Below are 21,550 nucleotides of genomic sequence, written 5' to 3'. Positions count from 1 at the left end.
AGTTAACAGTGTAGATGGGATGCATTTGGAGTATCGGGATAGTCGGTCAGCTTATAATGCTCAGGTTGAGCATAATCAGAGGATGTTGGAGGAGCAACGCAGACATAATGAGGATATGAGGGTTTGGCACCAGAATAGTTATGGTGCAATTAACACAGCGTTGGGGCAGTTCGGAATGGAGGTTGGTCATTTGGGTGAGCGAGTTGATAGGGTCGAGTATGATGTGAGGCGAATTCGGGCTCACAATCAGTGGGAGATGTATCAGAGTCAAATTCAGAGAGAGATGCGTTAGATTCAGGAAGCTTACATTCCGACGCGGACTACCATTCCTGATTATACAGCCATTACTCCCCCGAGGCCAGATCCGTCGTATGACCCGTATCAGGATTTCCAGGACAAAAATGGTGTGGATTGGGACCCCTTCCGAGATTTGTTGCCGAGGGAATGATGGGTCGTTGCGCATGTTTTTGTTGTAAATTGTTTAAAACTATTTCCTTTCCATTGGTCTGTATTTGGATAATTATGTATTCTACTTATGTACTTTGAAAACTTATTTTGGGGGCAAGGCGTTTAGGCATCGGGTGGTGCCACCTTGTCCTGTTTATGTAGTTCGTTTGTTTTTCTTTTCTTAGGTTTGTTGGTGAAACGATTTTTCAAGTCTGGCATTAAGTTCAGCAAAACTACATGATTGATGATATTGGTGTGATGATCGGGAATGGACGATGTTCTTATGTTGGCCGTCAGTTCAACGCCATCTGTCACTGGCATTCCGCGATCAGTGGTTAAGCTTGATAAGTTTTTATATTTTCTTTCTCACATAACCCTTTCGATTTTAATCTATTTTTGATCTCAAGTGATGGGGACATTACTTGATCTCAAGTGTGGGGTGAGGGATGTAAAATCTCTCGGGTTGGTTGTTAATGGAATCATCATAATAGTAGTTTTAATCTAAAATGACTTGACGTTTCAGGAGTTTTGGTCGTAAAAAAAATTGAAAAATTAGGGGAAAAATAAAAAAAATAGAAAAGTTAGTTTAAAAAGAAAAAAAAAGTAGAAAAACAATTGAAAATTCGTCCAAAACCATTTGTTATGAAAATTGGTTTTGATTTGGCTTGGTATTTTATGGAATATTTCGTGATTTCAAAGAAGCCAAAATTGTTCCACATGTTCATTTTCTTGGACATGAAATCCTACGAGTTCGGGGAACTCAATAGTAGGACACCTGTACCAAAACGGGTGTAAAACCGTGAGAGAGCGGTGATTGCATAGCGTGATTGTGACCGAATCACGTGCCAGATCAAAAAATTTTGGTTACTTGGTATAGCAGACTTCCAAAACTATACCATTTTATTATTACATCATCTAAAGGTGTGATACTGTGGGAAGAGGAGCCTTGAGCTTCACCAGTGTTGTCCTTTTTAGGAACAATAGCTACGTGCTTGTGTTTGCTTAGACAACACAACCCACAGCCAAAAGCTATGGCACCCAAAGGTTTTTGGGATTTATCGGAAGGGTAGTATCTACTTCCTATCTTTCTTAAAACAAGCAGAAAAGCTTGTCATGTGGAAAGTAGGCAACTTGGAATTAATTCTACCCACGTTCATTACCAATGAATGTGAAATCCTACAAATTCTTTAAGAATTCAATCGTAGGTCACTTGCACCAAGGCGGGTGTCAACCGTATGAATGGTGACTGTATCGTGTGGTCAAAACCGAGTCATGCGCTAGATCAAAAACTTTAATAGGGCGACCCTCATTGTTTCTCCTAACAAGGAAAATGTTGCACCCGACCACTTTGTATAACCCTAGGAGTAAAGTCTCTAAATCGACACACTTGCTGATTTATCTCAGAAGTCGTAGTACAGACCAGTTGTAGGGTGACGAAAAGTCTTGAAAAGTCATTGCTAACATCGACTGGAAATCTACCAGGCCTCAACATCAAACAGGAAAACTGGTAGTCAGACTTATCTCGATGAGGGAGATCTGTCTCGTCAAATGGGGAGCGCACCATGATACACAAATCTGTGATTGATCAGATCCCCAGTTGGATAACCTCCAGAAAGATAAGATATCAGCTTTTAAGCCTGATGAACTTCAAACTTTATGATTGACTTAACGGATTAGATGATTACCTCATGATTATCGATGATATATGGACGTAATGTGTATCCTCCTAAGCACACTATTTTCTTACTGACATCTCACGATGTTAGGTACTGTGGGAGGCATTGGCTTGACCAATTGTGGGGTAGCACGTGCGTTCTTTTTGGCACATGTGTTCGATTGTCATATCTTTGGTGTTTGGCTCTCACTTGATTCCCGGTTCCTTTGAAGACTTACATTATGGTTCGAGATTCTTTGCCTTATTTTCTTTGGTACGCTATTCAAGACTATATTTAGCTACTTTGTTCATATTTAATTGCTTGAGGATTGGAAAGTTAATTTCAGGGGAATGCAAGTGGGAGGTTTGGTTGGTATTTACTCCAAATCGTGCCCATGCTAGATGATGCTTTGTTGGTTGTTTGTTTGGTTCTACATACATGTTTGAAGAAGTTATCATATGGTAGAAGATTATTATCGAGTTCAATTGCTTGAGGACAAGCAAAACTCTAGTGTGGGGTTGTTTGATATCACATATTTAATACACGTTTTCCTTAGCGATATCGGGCACATTTTGGTCCTTTTGGATACGATTTGGTGTTATTTCGATAAGTGTTATGAAAGTTCGAGTTCTAAGACCAAGAAGATGAAATTTGAAGTTATTTGATGGTTTTAGTGATTTTCTATGGAAATGAGTGAAAGAGATTGGTTCGATTCGAGTTTGGATGAATTTATTGAGTTTTCAGTCCGGATTCAGCAAAAAGGGGCCTGGAGCGCCGCTCAGAAATGTGGAGCGCCGCTCCAGTAGGCATAAAAATCAGTTCGAGGGGTTTTGGAAGTCCACAGATCAGGTGTTAGGCATATTGAGCGCCGCTCCATATATGGAGCGCCGCTCCATCTTCAGCCGGGTTCAGAATTTACCTATTTAAAGCCCGAATTTTTACCCTAGTTATTCATTATTGCATCCAGATGAATTCCAGCAGCTTTTTGACGAAAAAGGGTGATTTTTTGGGAATCACAAGATTATTCTAACACCTCAATCATTCCGAAAACGCGTCTCGATCCGTTTATCATTCAAGAACACAATTTTCATTAGGTTTAATTCTTATCATCATAATGAATACTCTTAATTGTTTATTTGTGATTTTGGTTTTAGCCATAATTGTTGGCTAAACACTTTAATGTTTGTCTAGATTGAATATTCGTGTTTGGATGATACTTTAATGTTTAATTTGATTAATGCATGTTAATTTTGAGTTTTGATTAAGAACCATTCTTATGGGATTTGATTATTGTTACTAGGCTTGATTAGTGATCTTGTTTGAACAAAGGGAACCCTGTTTCAATTTAGTGAACTAATTTCCAATTGATTTGTCTTAACCAATTGGGTGCTTACTGGACCAAGGGGGTAAACCGGGTAACATAGATTGAACAAAATAGGGGTGAATTGTATGGAGCGAACGCGTAACCAATTGAATTTTAATCTTATAATTAGTTAATTACTAAGTCACAAACGAAAGAGGTCTTTAGTGAAAGGGAACCCTAAGCTAATAAATCCTAGTTTGACGTGTCTGCTAAAAGAGAACTCTGGGTAGACCGACTCTGTAGTTGCATGTATTGATAAATATAACTAGTGCTTAATAACAAATCATCCGACACTACGAATAGGAGATCTAGGCGAACATTCTTTTATCTATTGAATTCAAATATCTTTACTTTTCGTTGAGTCTGCATTTATTTTCTATAAACTTAAAAACACAAAAATATTGCCTTTTACTTTTAATCTATCCTTGATTTGGCTAATCGTTAAATAGCCACAAAACAAATTATCTCGTACTTTCAAATTTCATAGATTAACTTAGTTTATTTTCATTGGCTGCAACTGTCTTTGGAACGATTTTGGAATTACCAACTTTATACTATTGCACAATCGGGTACACTGCCCGTTAGTGTGTAGTAATCTTTAAACCGGCATTTTTCAGAGATAAATTATATACTAGATTTCACACATCAATATCCAACCGTCCACTCGATCGCTTGCCATAAAGAAGCCCCCAACCCGTCTTGATGGAATTGTTTTTCCCAATTAACATGTCTTTCAAGAGAATATTGTTGACGTTCCTGAATCCCCACCATTTGTAGACTTTTTCCATATGTTGAATGCTTGCTTGCATAAAATCAAGGAATGTTCGATAGACTCCTTCCCATCATCACATATGGGACAATGAATCGAATTCAAATTGGTCCCCCTCTTATCCAACTCGGTCAAAACTTAAAGTCTCTTTAAATTTTCTCTCCAAATAAAGATTCCAAGTTTCAAAGGGACAAGTCGTTTTCTCATTGTTTCTGATGTGTTGACCACTTGTGAATTTGACGCTTCATCAATAAACTTAGCTAATCTCATTGTTGTAAATTTTCCTTTCGAATCTAAGTTCCAAAACCAGCTGTCCGAACCTTAATTTGTGAATCCACGTGCCCGATCTCTTCATAGATGGCCTGCAGCTTGACTTGAGATCTACCTTGAGGAGGTCGACGTCTACCTTGAGATCTCTTCATAACATGCTGGTTTAAACTGTTTTACGTTGACACGAGTACTATTATACATGTTGAGTTAATGTTCACAAAGCCCCTAGCTTGAATACTTTAATTACCTTTGGGTAAGCACAAATTAGATGGACGAATCCGTTCGGTTAGATAAACCTCAGATTACTATAAATGTGGTGCATTTACTTTGACTATAAGTACAATCGAATAAGTGTATACGATATACGGGGTAAAGGATAAGTGTAGTTATAAACTATACGCAAGTCATTAGCTAGTATTCAAGTGCTCATGGATGTATGTACTTTCTACAACACTTGGGTTGTACGTTATGAAATCTCGTTGTCTAAAAACAAATAATTATTTTTCTGAATACTGTTTTTTAGATTATGCTTTATGTTACTTAAACTTGGTGTTTACAAACTTAAAACTAGACATGGTAATGTCTACAAACATTTGAAACAAACTTTTTTGATGTCACACACAGTTGAAACTTGACATCGCTGATTACAAACAGTTTAACACTTGACATTTGCTGTATGCAAACATTTGACTTTAAACCTTGGTGATTTTATACTGATAAATGTTTACTGATTTCTGAATACTGATTTTTGGATACCAATTATTGATAAATGATTTTGATAACTGATTTTCGATAAACGATTTATGGAAAATGTTTTATGAAACATACGATGCGTTATTTACTTAAACCTGTAGATTCACTCAACTTTATGTTGACCCGTTTTGTATGTTTTATCTAAGGTATTAATTGCTTCCGCTGTAGTGCATTGCTGTTATTTAGAAGTCAAGCCAAGAACTAGGACCTGAGTTAACATTCTGTTAGTGTGTTCTGGCGGGGTGTTATATCAAGGTTTAGCGGATCAAGGTTTTTTTCCTCCGTACATTCACGGGACCCGAATTGGTAGTAGTTCTTCTTCCGACGTTATTACGCACAATTTCAAGTCTCGGAGAAGCAAAGGATTCCATATCGATAAGATAGACGAAATCAAAAACCGTCCGGATGAGAGAAACAGTTATGTCTGTAACAAACAGAAACCTGGGCTAGAAGTAAGATGACTATTGCCCTTAGGTTTATGTGTGCATTATTATATGCTTTTATTTTAATAATATGTTTATTTGTAATTGAGTTTGTAGTTAAGACCAGTTTGTGACAAGGGTCAAATAATAGGTTCGTTTGTTTAAATTGGACTCCGTTAGGGCTGCCTAACGAACTACGTATGATATCAGATAAGTGGTAAATACTCGTGTGTTATGGGGTATGGGTTTATACACAAATAAGTATGGATGAATCTGCTTCTTGAGTTAATTTCTAGAACTCTCCCAAATAAACTCATACCTTGTTTGTATCACCTCAAAACCCTAATTGATTCCAAGTGTGTAATTGGATCAAGAACCTTTAGAGAGTGGTTTCCAGCATCTAAGTGATCATCAAACCAGGTTAGTATGCTTGAATCTTGCTTTAATTCTTTGTGTAATTTGGTGTTTGTGTGTAAATGGGTTTTTGGTATAAAGTAGCTTGAATCATGTGATTTTGTTGTTTATTGCTTGATAAGTAATCTATATATGTTGCATGTGCTTCGTGATTAAGCAAATTGCTAGAAACATCACAAATAGTGATTTTTCGGTTAAAACCCGTCAGTTACTGGTAATTGATGAGTGGGTCTATCTTCGGATATAGTTTAAGTTTCAAGTCATGCTACTATGGATTACTCTGATTACCCTGTGTAGTGTGGTAATTTCCATGCTAGTTAGATAACTGCATGCTATGTGAATTTTATGTTGTATATGTGCACTATGTGTGACACCAACCGGGCCTGTGGAGGCTTGGGACTCGTAACCGGGCCTGTGGGAGTCTGAATGAGGTCAACCGGGCCTATGGAGGTTGGGTCTCCATCTGCTATTTGTGCATTAATTCAGCAGAAAAGACTATCGGTAGACTGTAGCCTGATCAGCTACGAGTCGTGTGCCCGTACAAACCGTCGATCCTCGTATTTTCTTTGTCTGTATGCTTGTTTGTTGTAGGCATGATTGCTGACCGATGTATGATTGATGTTTAAGCTTAGTCTGTTAGATAGATTCCATTCACTTAGCGGTGCGTTAACCGCCACAATCCTCCATTGCAGGTTTACGTACTGCTGTTGGGATCGAGTTGTGATGTTGAAGACATGTTTGACCTTACAAACTCTGATGTGAACTCTTGTAATAAACATTTTGTAATAAGTAACACCGTGGTGTTTTTTATAAACTTAATTACGTGGATTTATGTGAAGATGTAATTAATGTTTTGATTTTATTAATTAAGTCTTCCGCTGTGTTATATAGAAAAAATGACCGGTGTTACAACGTTCCTCTTAAGTTGGTTTCTTGTACGCTTTTCCCTTTGTACGATCTGGTGGATTATTTCTTTTTTCATTGATTGGTTTTGGGCTAGGGTCGAACCTACGGGTTCGTAGTCATTTTGTTATATGTAGTGATTAAGTTATTTGTGTCATAGTGTTTTAGGGGCGATTAGGCTCGGCTAGAGATATCGTTAAGTTGTGACGTTTACTTGTTTCGAGTTCGTTGGGTTTTTATGAGATTTTTATCGGTTTAGGATGTTCATTATTCAATGAAGGTCCGTTTATAAAGCTTTCGTTATTTTTGACGGAAAAAAAATACTGTGTGTTAAATTTAAAGAAATAAATGACAAAAGTTAAAGAAATAAAAAACAAACGAAGTTTTGGTTTCAAACTTACTTCATTTTCAACCAAGCCAAATTGAATGATTAGACTTGGTGATAAGGATTCTCATCAGCTTATCATTCCAACAAAATAGGAAAATCAAGTTTACCCCTAGAAGAAACTTGAGCATGTCCACGTGGTGACAAAATGGACGACTAGGATACTAAAAACAAGATGTTGGGCTATAAGCTTTTGGGCCAGTGATTCTGTATGAGATCACCTACTTGGGCTTCTAAGGTAGCAGTTGCTGGGTTTCTAGTGGCGTCAAACTTTTAACCTGAAAGGGCTGCTGGGATGTAGACAACTGGGCTTTGTTGTGGTGTCACAAGCCCCATTAAACTATAGGTAGTTACTAAAGTGATCAAAATATTCAGTGCGACCAAGTGGTGAAAAATGTCAGTCTTATGTACTTTCTTTTTTATAAGCGAGTAAACTCTCGTATGAACGAGCACATTGGCTCTCAATAGAAGGTAAAACCTCGAGTAATCAAGCCCCCGAGCTAGAGACCTGGTACCGGGTGAATTGCGCATTATGCGCACTTTATAGTCACACTATCTTTTGAAACAATTTAGCATAGTCATGAATTGAACTCGGGTGGTGTGTTTCATTGGGTAACTCGATGACCACTCAGGCAAGCCTGCAGGTTAAAATGTCAGTCTAATGATAATTTTATTTTTATTTTATGTTATTTTTCTTTTACAATTTTACGCTCAATATTTATGTGTTTCTGACGTTAGTGGTTGAGGTTGAACATGAAACATAAGTGATGGTTCACCAAAAGTAGGCACACATAATACCATGAAGTTTTTTAAATTCTTAAACCATATGTAATGAACAACAAAACAACAACAAAACTTAATCTCACAAAAGTGAAGTATATGAGAGGTATGATGTAGATAATCATTCTCCTATTCTAGAACAAAGAGAATGTTATTTTTTTTCACCCAGAATGAAACACCTCAAGGGTAGAGATTGTCCTCCCACTTAATGTTCTATGGATAGAGAGATTGCTTTCAAATGGACCTCTGGCCAATAAGTAGGTTTAAAAAAGTGTGAGACGCAATAAAAATGATAAAATCAAATTTCCATGGTTTTAAAACCTGTTTGAAATTCAATTTCGGCCCTAAGCAGCAGTTAATTTGCCAATAAATCGACGCCACCTGTTGACTCGGTTAATAGAACTATTATAAACGTATTATAACAAATTTGAAGAACTAGTATATTGCAATGTTTGATTTGATCAAAACTCTGATTTTACATATTTGAAATGAGAAATTACCTTCCTATTTAATTCAATAGGGATGCTCGGTACTTTGACATTTTTTTTTCTTTCTAATTTTGGCTAAAAATAACTTAGACATGTTTTTTTTTTTTTTTATAGAAATAACATGAAGCTCATAATTAGAAATACACATGTTAACCCTTTGGTTATAGGTTTGATTTTATCAGTTCTCTCGAAAAATAATTATCGGGCGAACAAACATATTATTGACTGAGAAACACATTTATTTTTTATTTTTTTATGCCACTAAGTTAGTAGTAATCTTTTGTACTTGCTCTTCTATGATAATTTATTATTAAATTAAAGACAAAATTGCGCTGTTGGTCCCTCATCTTTGTCTCAAACAACACAAATAACCTTTATCTTTTTTTCTGACCTCGTTGACCTTCAACTATCATTTTAAAACACGGATGACTATGAGACTAACTTCTGTTAGTTTTAGTCCATTAAGCATCCTCTGGCACATGAGGGTAATTTCGTCCCGTCCTTTTTTATTGTGAGTTTATAAGTATCCCTTTTTCCTGTAACTCATTCACGTCATCAGATTTTCATCTTGCTCAAAGAATAATGAACCCCAAATTTAAAAACCTTAAATTTACAAACAAAACTATAAAAACTTCCAAACATAAAAACATTCACTAACTTAAATTAATGTTCAACTAATACATATGTGGGCATATGGGATGATTATTAAATAGAATGTTCATAGCCTGAATCATATTTTTCATCGTTACCAAATTGAATCTATTATTTATACATACGTAAACAATACGGAGTAGCTGTAAATCAAAATAATACATATATATGGGATGAGTAACGGAGTTGATATATTTAGCAGCTTTTGTACTATTTCACCTGAATTTTATCAATTTTCAGAAATTCATTAAACATATTGATACATAATACATACTCCGTATATGGGATGAGTAAACGAGTGATATTTTAAACATACTTTGAACTATTTCACCCCAATTTTAACAATGTTCAAAGATTCACTAAACATATTGATTCCGGTAAAGATTTAACCAAAAACAATAACCCAAAGTTAGAACGAGATCAAAGACATTATCTTATTCACTCCTTAAGTCAAACTAATGTACTCCAAAAGCCACAATATTTCCACGTGTGAAATTATTAACCACTTAAACAAACATCCAAAATCCAAAAAAATGTCAATAATGTTATAATTCAGTAGGCTTATAACTACCTTTAGTGGTTTGATTCTTGATGTTATAATTCAGTAGGCTTATAACTACCTTTAGTGGTTTGATTCTTGATGTTATAATTCAGTAGGCTTATAACTACCTTTAGTGGTTTGATTCTTGATTTAGAATACTAATAATGAAGTGTAAGAACAAAGATGATAATGGAGAGAAAGAAAGAAACACTTTGTAAGTGTGAGAATTGGTGCAAGTTTAATGCTTGCATTCATGAGTATTTATAGCCTAAAATCTCAATATAAAAATACATACTTTGTGTACCAAAATTGACTATATGTATACACCAAAATTGACTATCCATATCTATATTATTATTATTATTATAACACTCCCCCTTGGATAGCAATTTTATTTTGTTGAAGATCAACTATAAATTACTGCCTCGTTAAAAACCTTGCTAAAGAAAACCCAGTGGGAAAAAACTTTAGCTAAGGGAAAAAGAGTGCAGCATGTAGTTGACTCCCCCTCAAGTAGACATCGCTTCAGCTGTTACATCTTTTGAACATGTCTCATGCCAATGTTATGAACGTGTGTTCTGAAAATAGCAGTTGGAAGTGCTTTCGTGAAAAGATCAGCAGAGTTTTTGCTAGATTGCACATATCTCATTTCAATCTGGTTGTCCTTAATGAGATTTTGAGTGTATGAGAAGAATCTAGGTGGTATGTGTTTTGTTCGGTCACTTTTGATATACCCTTCTTTCATCTGTGCTATGCAAGCTGCATTATCTTCATAGATAGTTGTTGGACTTTTATCGCGTTCTAGTCCACAAGAATCAGTAATGAGTTGTGTCATTGATCTCAACCAAAAACATTCTCGAGTAGCTTCATGTAATGCAATCACTTCGGCATGATTTGACGATGTAGCAACAAGTGTTTGTTTTTGAGAACGCCATGATATTGCAGTACCTCCATTTAGGAATACATATCCAGTTTGAGATTTAGCTTTATGTGGATCAGATAAATAACCTGCATCTGCATAACCAACCAAATCTTGTTTTGATTCGTTAGAATAAAATAATCCTAAATCAGTAGTTCCTCGAAGGTATCGAAATATGTGTTTGATCCCATTCCAGTGTCTTTTGGTAGGAGTAGAGCTGAACCTTGCCAACAAATTAACTGCAAAAGAAATGTCAGGTCTTGTACAATTTGTAAGATACATAAGAGCTCCAATTGCACTAAGATATGGTACTTCTGGTCCAAGAATGTCTTCTTGATCTTCACATGGACGAAATGGATCAGCTTCAACATTGAGTGATCTAACAACCATAGGAGTACTTAATGGTTTTGCCTTGTCCATATTGAAACGTTTCAAAATCTTTTCAGTATATGTTGTTTGATGTACAAGTAAACCATTAGGCATATGCTCAATTTGTAAACCAAGGCAATACTTGGTTTTTCCGAGATCTTTCATTTCAAATTCTTTCTTTAGAAGTTGAATGGCTTCATGGATCTCTTTATTTGTACCTATGATGTTAAGATCATCAACATAAACAGCTATGATCACATATCCGGATGTTGTTTTCTTAATGAAAACACAAGGGCAAGTAAGGTTATTTGTATACCCTTTACTTATCAAGTAATCACTTAATCGGTTATACCACATACGTCCCGATTGTTTTAACCCATATAAAGATCTTTGTAATTTAATCGAATACATTTCTTTGGATTTTGCATTTGATGCTTCTGGTACCTTAAATCCTTCAGGTATCTTCATATATATATCACTATCAAGTGATCCATATAGGTAAGCAGTCACAACATCCATGAGATGCATTTCTAAATTTTTAGAAACTACCAGGCTGATTAAGTACCTAAAAGTAATTGCATCCATAACAGGGGAATAAGTTTCTTCATAATCAATTCCCGGTCTTTGAGAAAAACCTTGAGCTACAAGTCTAGCTTTATACCTTGTAACTTCATTTTTCTCATTTCTTTTTCGGATAAAAATCCATCTGTATCCTACAGGTTTCACATCTTTAGGAGTGAGAATGATGGATCCGAAAACTTTTCTTTTATTGAGTGATTCTAATTCAGCTCGTATTGCTTCTTTCCATTGAGCCCAATCATGTCTATTTTGACATTCAACCATAGATGTTGGTTCTGGATCATCATCATTATTCATGATGTCATATGCAACATTAAATGAAAATTTCTCATCAAGATTTTTCATTTCATTTCGGTTCCATAATATTTTTGAATATGCATAATTGATTGCAATTTCTGTATTGACATCATCAATCTCCTCTGCAGTAGGAGTACTGATTTGTGGTTCTTCTTGAACACTTTCTTTTACTTCATTATCAGCTGATTTTCTTTTTCGAGGATTTTTATCCTTTGAACCGATTGGTCTTCCACGTTTCTGACGTGGCAAAGATTCATGAGTGACGTTATTGCCAGCTTTTGGAATTTCAATTCGAGCTGGAGTATTTACTGCTGGTATATATGATTTTGTCACCGTTTTTGTATCTGTAAATGCATCAGGCAATTGATTTGCAAGTTCTTGTATATGCATTATCTTTTGAACTTCTGTCTCGCATTTTTTTGTGCGAGGATCAAGATACTTTAATTGAGGTTCACACCATGAAACATCATTTTCTTTATTTTTCATTTCTCCCCCTAATCTAGGGAACAATGTTTCATTAAAATGACAATCAGCAAAACGTGCTGTAAAAACGTCACCTGTCATAGGTTCAATATACCTTAATATTGAAGATGTTTCATATCCAACATATATTCCCAACCTCCTTTGAGGACCCATTTTTGTACGTTGTGGTGTCGCAATTGGAACATACACTGCACAACCAAATGTTCTAAGATGGGAAATATTTGGCTCTTGACCAAAAGCAAGTTGTAGGGGGGAATATTTATGACTTGCACTTGGTCTGATGCGAATCAATGCAGCAGCATGTAAAATTGCATGACCCCATATAGATACAGGGAGTTTTGTTCTCATTATCAATGGTCTAGCGATTAACTGTAAACGTTTAATCAATGACTCGGCTAAACCATTTTGTGTATGTACATGAGCAACAGAATGTTCAACAACAATTCCTATAGACATGCAATAGTCATTAAATGCTTGAGATGTAAATTCACCAGCATTATCAAGTCTCACCCTTTTAATGGTGTAATCAGGAAAATGAGCTCTCAATTTAATAATTTGGGCAAGAAATTTTGCAAATGCCACATTACGGCTTGATAACAGACAAACATGAGACCATCTGCTAGATGCGTCTATTAGAACCATGAAATATCTAAATGGTCCACATGGTGGATGAATTGGTCCACATATATCACCTTGAATTCTTTCAAGAAACATTGGTGATTCTTTCTCAACCTTAAGTGGTGAGGGTCTAGTTATCAATTTTCCAAGAGAGCAAGATGTACATGGAACCATTGTATCATGATGGATTTTTCTATCCTTTAGTGGATGTCCATGAGTACATTCAATAATCCTTTTCATCATTGTTGATCCTGGATGGCCTAATCTGTTATGCCATAAACTTAATACACCAGGATCAATATATTTTTCGTTAACTACCATATGTATTTCTGGTACATTTATATGTGTATAATGTAATCCAGAACTAAGTCTTGGCAGTTTTTCAACCACATGACTCTTGTCAGTGATACTTAAATATTTCTCATTTTCTGTTGTCACTGACTGATAATCATACCCGTTAAGGTATATGTCGGAGAAACTCAATAAATTTCTGCTTGACTTGGGAGAAAATAAGGCATCATTTATTAAAAATTTTGTACCATTTGGTAGTATGAAATTTGCCTTTCCTATCCCTTTTATCAAGTTAGCAGGTCCTGATATTGTATGTATAGTTCCTTCCGTTGGTTTTAGATCAATAAAATATTTCTCGGATTTAAGTATAGTGTGTGTAGTTCCACTGTCTGCTATACAGAGATCTCCACCACTTGATTGATGTTGTATTCCAGCAAAATTCATATTGAACTTCATATATAAGAAATAAATAGTGAGTACATTAATATTACACAATATTTTAAACGCAAATAGATAGTACTGAAACATTTAGCAAACATAATGACAAAGACAGACGATATTAAATCGTTTATTTTTCAAAAGACACACAACTTAAACATTCAAGAAATCTTCATATAAATCAGATGGTTTCTCAGTGACTGTTGGATCAATATTATCCACAAAATTTACTTCCTTTTCTTTACCTTTCAGCGAATCCTGATACATCTTAACAAGATGTTTAGATGTTCGGCAAGTATTAGCCCAGTGGCCCATTCTACCACATCTGTAGCAAGATTCTTCAGAATTTTTAGAAGAATTTTCTTCAACATCTTGTTTAATGGGCTTGTTTTGTGGTTGATATTTATATTTTCGTGGATTACTATTTCTTTGACCACCACGGCCACGACCACGTCCACGCCCATTACCATTACCATAAGGATGGTTTCTACCATAGTTATGGCTTTTGGCATGATGATGGTGATGGTTATTATAACCACGACCTTGCCCGCGTCCTTGTCCCTGTTTATAATTATTTGCAGTATTTGCTTCAGGGATTGCAAGTGTACCAGTAGGACGGGATTGCTGATTTTTCATTAATAGCTCATCATTTTGCTCTGCAACTAAGAGATATGAATTAAGTTCAGGATATGTTTTGAACTTTAGCATTCTCAAATTTCTTTGCACTGTGATGTTTGCAGCATTCATTGTGGAGAAAGTTTTCTCCATCATGTCTGCATCACTAATTTCATGTCCACAGAATTTAAGTTGTGAACATGTATTATACAGAGCTGAGCTGTATTCATTTACTTTCTTAAAGTCTTGGAACCTTAATGTTCTCCATTGTTCCATTGCAGCTGGAAGTAAAATTTCTCTTTGATTATTGAATCTGCTTTTGAGACCTTCCCATAAAACATGGGGATCTTCTACAGTCACATAATTATTTTGTAAGCATTCATCAATATGTTGATGAATAAAGCAACATGCCGTAGCTTGTTCTTTTTCAGAACAAGTGTTGTTTTCATTTATGGTTTCAAGAATGCCCATTGATTTAAGATGCATTTTTACTTTTATAACCCATGGCATGTAGTTGTTTCCAGTTGATTCTAAAGGAGTAAATTTAAGCTTTTCCAGATTCGACATTTTCTATTATCAAAAATTAAAACAAACATCATGATAAATTAGAGTCAATTTATATTCATAAGTATATAAACATTAAACATAAATTTAATATAACATAAATGATAAGTAGGTGACAGTGTCGACCATGTGTAAGCAATCATAAATAAATGTTATATAACAAAAATATAAATATTAGTAAACATAAATGAAAATTTGGCGACAGTGTCGACCATATATTTTTTCAGGTGGTATAACCGACCTATATCATTCTGGTGGTATAACCGACCATATATCATTTTGGTGGTATAACCGACCATATATCATTTTGGTGGTATAACCGACCATATATCATTTTGGTGGCAGAGCCAACCATATTTAGTATTAAGATTATCGTGCTGATAACGTGTTATAATTCAGTAGGCTTATAACTACCTTTAGTGGTTTGATTCTTGATGTTATAATTCAGTAGGCTTATAACTACCTTTAGTGGTTTGATTCTTGATGTTATAATTCAGTAGGCTTATAACTACCTTTAGTGGTTTGATTCTTGATTTAGAATACTAATAATGAAGTGTAAGAACAAAGATGATAATGGAGAGAAAGAAAGAAACACTTTGTAAGTGTGAGAATTGGTGCAAGTTTAATGCTTGCATTCATGAGTATTTATAGCCTAAAATCTCAATATAAAAATACATACTTTGTGTACCAAAATTGACTATATGTATACACCAAAATTGACTATCCATATCTATATTATTATTATTATTATAACAAATAAAAATAAACAAAAATCAAAACTCTTATCCACATCATATCATCATATGGTGTCCCTAAATCACCAAAACCCTCACATTTTTCTCTCTCTAAAACTTTCTAGAGAGAGAAACATCTATCTTCGTCTTCCCCCTAATTCTTTCACTCCCAAAAATGGCACTACCACAAATCATCCCTTATTCCCCACCTCATTTCACCAACAAATTGAACCCTAATCAGTTCCTATTAAACCCTAATTGCAAAACCCAAACTCACACCTTTTCATTCTCCCTAATTTCCAATTTCACCCCAATCAACCGTCACCGTTACCGTCACTGTCACCGTATCACTTCCGTCCGTTGCTCGGGTGAAAAACAAGACAACAACTCAAACGACGTCGTTGAGCTCCCACTGTTTCCTCTCCCATTGGTCTTATTCCCAGGTGCAATTCTCCCTTTGCAAATTTTCGAGTATAGATATAGAATAATGATGCACACTTTATTACAAACCGACCTTCGTTTCGGCGTTATTTACACCGATGCCACTACCGGAACAGCTGACGTAGGTTGTGTAGGTGAAGTAGTGAAACACGAACGTCTTGTTGACGATCGGTTTTTTATAATTTGTAAAGGTCAGGAACGGTTTCGCGTTACGAAAATCGTGCGAACGAAACCGTATTTAGTTGCTGAGGTTGTTTGGTTAGAGGATAGGCCTTCAAGTAATGAAAATGGTGATGATATGGAAGGATTAGCAGTTGAAGTTGAGAACCATATGAAAGATGTAATTAGGTTATCGAATCGATTAAATGGGAAACCTGAAAAGGAAGCAGGGGATTTAAGGAGGAATTTGTTTCCTACGCCTTTTTCGTTTTTCGTTGGGAGTACGTTTGAAGGTGCGCCTAGAGAGCAACAAGCTTTATTGGAATTGGAAGATACAATGGTTAGATTGAAAAGAGAGAAAGAAACGTTGCGTAATACTTTGAATTATTTGTCTGCTGCTTCTGCAGTTAAAGATGTGTTTCCTTCTTCTAGTTCTTGATTATTGTTGTTCTTGTCATTGTGAATCTTATGATTACTGAATGATGATATGAAATGGAAAAAGATATGATTTTTATAGGTACCCAATTGTTTGTTTTTGGTATTGCAGGGTAGTCCTAAAACATACTTGCTCATTTTATAAAACTTTCAAAGGATAAAGATGGTTCTGTTACAGAGTACTGCAAATTTTGATAAAAGATTTGGTTTTTGAAGTTTGCCCAATTGGATGTTTTTGTTTGTTTTGATTTGATGGGCTAGTTGTATACATACTTGCTTAATTTTATATAGATTTTCTTAAGCTACAAGATTGATTCTGATACACAGAAGTGCAGAATTGGGTATTCTAGTTGAAGTTGTATGAAGTATTACTGTCCATACATATGTTATGTTGGAAGTTAATAACTTCTTTGTGTTAGTCAAGGATAATAGCTAGAATGAAAAGAAACAGTAGATATGACTGCAAGTTATGAAAACCTAAACTGCAACTTGTTGATTTTGTTTATTGTTGCATGTTTTGTTCACCAACTGTCATTTGTTCAATACATTGCTAAAGTGAAGACTGATTACTACCCTAAAGATATAGCAATAGGATTGCGAACAACGTTGACGCTATCACTCCAAGTGAGCCACCTGAATTAGTACATTCCTTTCTCTAGTTTTTTTTTTTTTTTTTTTTCATTTGCTCCTACTGATAACTTCAAGATCTTTTTTACCTACACGGTGATAGTGCAAAATAGGTGGATACATGTTTACTGAGATTCCTGGGGTTTGTTCCACTTTGGAAAAGTAAAGGCTCCCTTTATTATCACCAACATTCGTGACCGTTCTCTTAACATTCATTTTCTCATTAAGTTTTGGGGAATTTGAAGTTGCCTAGTTTAGGTTATGATCTGAGTTTTTAGTTTTGGGGCATTTCAAGTTGTCTAGTTTAGGTTACGATCTGAGTTTGTAGTTTTGGGGAATTTGAAAGTTGGGTTGGATTTTAAATCACCATGACTGCAATTCTGCAAAGAAGTGTTTATCATTAGAAGTGTTCATAGCAGTGTTGCAAATGGCGGTCCTTTCAACCTACTAGTTGGTTTGGTGACTAGCCTGTTCTGTTTCGCCTAAAAGCGTCTAACAAGTTGGTCAACACCTAAAATTTCGGGTCAAAGTGAGTCTGAGTCAGGTCCGAGTCAGTCAAGGTGGTCAAAGTTATGTCAAATTTTTAATATTTTTTATACTGTGATTTTGTGCTTCATATTTAGAAATATTTATGTTTGATATATTTATGTGTAGTATTCATATGTTAGAAAATATATTACTGACAGTCAACGTTAGTCAACGCCCGACTCAACCGACTAGTCGTTTCAAAAGCCTGACTGACTTGTCTCCATCTCGCAACTTTTCCAACCTTGGTTGATAGACAAGTCCAGGATTGGATTTTTTTTTTTTTTTGACGTGAAATGATCCGACCCGAATTGGAATGGATCTGCCTTGTTTCATAATGCGTCCGTTATTTGCTTCCCCGCATTGTTTAGTATCCCGGCTGTAAATCAAACGATAAAAAGATATAAATATAAATACCCATACTATCAAAGAATGGTCGTGTTAGCTACGTTGTATGCTATGAGCAGTGCTGGCTGTGCAGCTGAAAGAAGTTTGTATTTAACCCTTTGGTTGTCTGTTTTCTCTCCGTTGTCAAATTACCTTTAATACTGATACTGATATTCGGCTGCCCAATAAAAGTCGTAGTCATGTTGTAACTAGAGGTTGCAAAATTCGCTATTCGGGATTATTCATTCCGGACTTTGGAAGGAGTAATCGAGATTAATCGGATTATGCTTTTTATACATTTAAATATTAAATTTCAAAAATTATATGTGTAAATATAGAAGAAAATAAAAAACGTAAGCATAAACTTTAACATAATAGTCTGAAATTGTTTATTTTGTTCGAAAACTCCAAAATTTTAGTTTAAATTCATTATAAAATGTCGACCAATTTTAACTTTGATGGACTTGATCAACAAATTCGATTTTGATTCATTAACTGACGTTGACCGATTATTTAAACGGATTTTGAAAAATCGGAACGGACAGTTTTTAATAACGAGTAATTGGGGATTAATCGGGGAGTGATCGGGTTTTTTACAACAGTGTATAGTAGTACATTATGTATATCTTCCCGTAATAACCGAAGCAATTAAGCTCACATATATGTATCAATTATAGAATAGAAAATCTTAGTACATTGATGATACCTATTTCTGGCGAACGGCTTATAAGTATCAATGCAATCCTAGAACTCCTTAGTGTAATGAGTTAGATTGTCGATTGACTATTACTATTGGGACAAAGTCCTTTAGACACTGATCACGATCTGAAACCGTGAGGTGGCTTATGTAACACCCTCGAATTGGGCCTAGTACGAGATGACCATTTTGCTCTTAAGTTATTATTTGCTTTAATAATTGTGTTTATAATAATAATAATATATCTATAATTATTTAGTTGTTTAGTTGGATTCGTTTTGTGACAAATGTCGCAGAATATATTTGTTTGTTTGAATCGGACCTCGTTAGGACCGCTTAATGAGGTATGTTGTATTTCAGAAAATATACCCGTGTGATATAAGGAGTGGGTTTGTAAACCCAAAATTAGTTTTATACACTCTGTTTTAATACATTTCCACTTTTGGGAAAGTTCTACACCAAACTCCCCCTTGCTTCTCAAAACAAAAACGCTAAATTAGTTTTGTGTGAATTTTGGATTTAATCAAGTGCATAATCTGAATCCTTGTGATTTGAGTAGTCAAAACAAGGTGAGTGTTATCTGAATCATGATTTAATCCTTGTTAAATTAGGGTTTTGGATAAAAATGATGTTCTTTATGAGTTTTGAGTTGAATATAGTATAAAATGTGTTTATTATGTTTGTTTGATGCTAAATACATGATATGTACTTGCAGTATGGCCTTTGTGAACTTGCAATTCGACCATATCAGTCAGAAATCAAATGTGATGGCCCGTCCTAATCCACCTGGACGAACACATCAACATCTGGTCCATTACGAGGTACTGACCTCTATATGATACGTTTTGTAAACATTGCATTCATTTAAAAGACAACTCATTTCAAAATATGACCTTTCTATACAAATGATGTATGTTTCCCATAATATGAATGACTAATATGACATATAATTAATAACAGTCTTTTTGAACTCGACGACTTGAATGCAACGTCTTTTGAAATATGACATGTCCAAGTAATGTCTTTAAAATGAGCAAATGCACAGCGGGAGATTTCTTTAATACCTGAGAATTAACATACTTAAAAGTGTCAACCAAAAGGTTGGTGAGTTCATAGGTTTATCATAAACAATCATTTCAATAATTTTAATAGACCACAAGATTTCAAATATATAAAACCATACACTCGCAAGTGTATAAAATCATCCATAAGAATTAAACAACTGGTAACCGACCTTAACAAGATGCATATAGAATATCCCCCAACATACCGGCACTCGCAATCAGTATGCTAACAGCATACAAACAGGCCATCCTTTTTAAATTGACGGTTGTATACACCTTACAAACAGGTCATTCCTTTTAAAGATGGCGGTTGTATACTAAAATTCGAAGTACTAAAGCAGTTCAAATTCTCTGACTGGGGCGTGTTAAAGCCCATAGATCTATCTTTAGGATTCGAGTCAATTAGTGGCGTTCACTAATTCTTAGGTTACCAGACTAAAGGGGTGATATCCGGTGTAATCATAACTCAGTCGTAGAATGTTTTTAAGTACTTGTGTCTATTTCGTCAAACATTTATAAAAGTGCATGTATTCTCAGCCCAAAATATATATATATATATATTGCAAAAGCATTTAGTAAAAAGGGAGCAAATATACTCACGATACGATATTTTGTAGTAAAAATATGCATACGACTGAACTGAACAATGCAGGGTTGGCCTCGGATTCACGAACCTTAATGAGTGAGTTCCTAAAAAAAATGCCTCAGTCTAGGCTCGAACCCGAGACCTCTCGGTTAATCAAACACACACTCAACCACTCCTCTGCTTTCCCATTTCTGTTCTAATTTACACCTTAAGTTCATTAAACCCGTTATTCGTCTGTTTTCTTTTTCTTCTTCTAAAACCCATCGTGAATTCTATCATCATCACTAAATTATCTAATTTCTATTACGGTTTATCATCATCGCCATTTAAATTATCACGATCACATAAAATCATAATCATCAACATTTTTATTACCGTCACTGTTCATCTTTTTCCTCGCCTTTCATTTATGAAATACAAAAACTAAACAGGAGCAGTTTGTTGGTTGTTTATAGTGATAGCAGCAGCAGCCAAGGGATGTGTTTGGATTCGGTTTTGTTTAACAGAAAACGCGTATAACAGCAGCTGTAACAGGGCGGTTGAAGTGGTTGTTTGTGGTGGTTATCGACGAGTAGTTTCAAGGTGGTGATGTGGGTTATGACAGAAACAAGAAACAGGAATAATAGCAGCTGATGTTGCAGTAACTAGCGGTGGTGATAGGTGCAGTGGTGGTGATTAAGTTGTGGAGCTCGACAGGAAAAAGAAAACGCAGGTTTGTTTTAATGGTGGTTTACGAATGGAATAGAAACACATACGATAGCAGCAGCAAAAGTTGCTTCTTCAAACAGAAACAAAGGGGCTACAGTAGCCGAAGTGTGTGGTTTTGATGAAGGGTTTTCGATGGTAGCAGTTTACAAGAGGAGGGATAGTTTGAGCAGCAT

At 35.3% G+C, this 21,550-nt stretch overlaps 1 protein-coding gene across 1 annotated transcript; it reads left to right on the top strand.

Annotated features, from left to right (window-relative positions):
• The first annotated feature begins 15,813 nt into the window (after positions 1-15,813).
• Positions 15,814-16,868, top strand: LOC139871358 (uncharacterized). The gene is made up of 2 exons (XM_071859078.1): positions 15,814-16,191; positions 16,381-16,868. Exons 1-2 carry the CDS (start codon positions 15,924-15,926, stop codon positions 16,785-16,787), a joined length of 675 nt encoding a protein of 224 aa, XP_071715179.1. The 5' UTR covers positions 15,814-15,923; the 3' UTR covers positions 16,788-16,868.
• Positions 16,869-21,550: the final 4,682 nt, after the last annotated feature.

Source organism: Rutidosis leptorrhynchoides, chromosome 1 (genome assembly GCF_046630445.1).
Source record: "Rutidosis leptorrhynchoides isolate AG116_Rl617_1_P2 chromosome 1, CSIRO_AGI_Rlap_v1, whole genome shotgun sequence".
Classification (NCBI taxonomy): Eukaryota; Viridiplantae; Streptophyta; class Magnoliopsida; order Asterales; family Asteraceae; genus Rutidosis; species Rutidosis leptorrhynchoides.
Note: the sequence above shows the minus strand (reverse complement) of the source record. Positions and strands in the feature narration are given on the sequence as shown.

Coding starts and splice junctions, on each gene's coding strand:
- LOC139871358 (XM_071859078.1), top strand. CDS start 15,924: ATGGCACTACCACAAATCATCCCTTATTCCCCACCTCATTTCACCAAC. Junction 16,192..16,380: donor CCCATTGGTCTTATTCCCAG/GTGCAATTCTCC, acceptor TAATTTGTAAAG/GTCAGGAACGGTTTCGCGTT.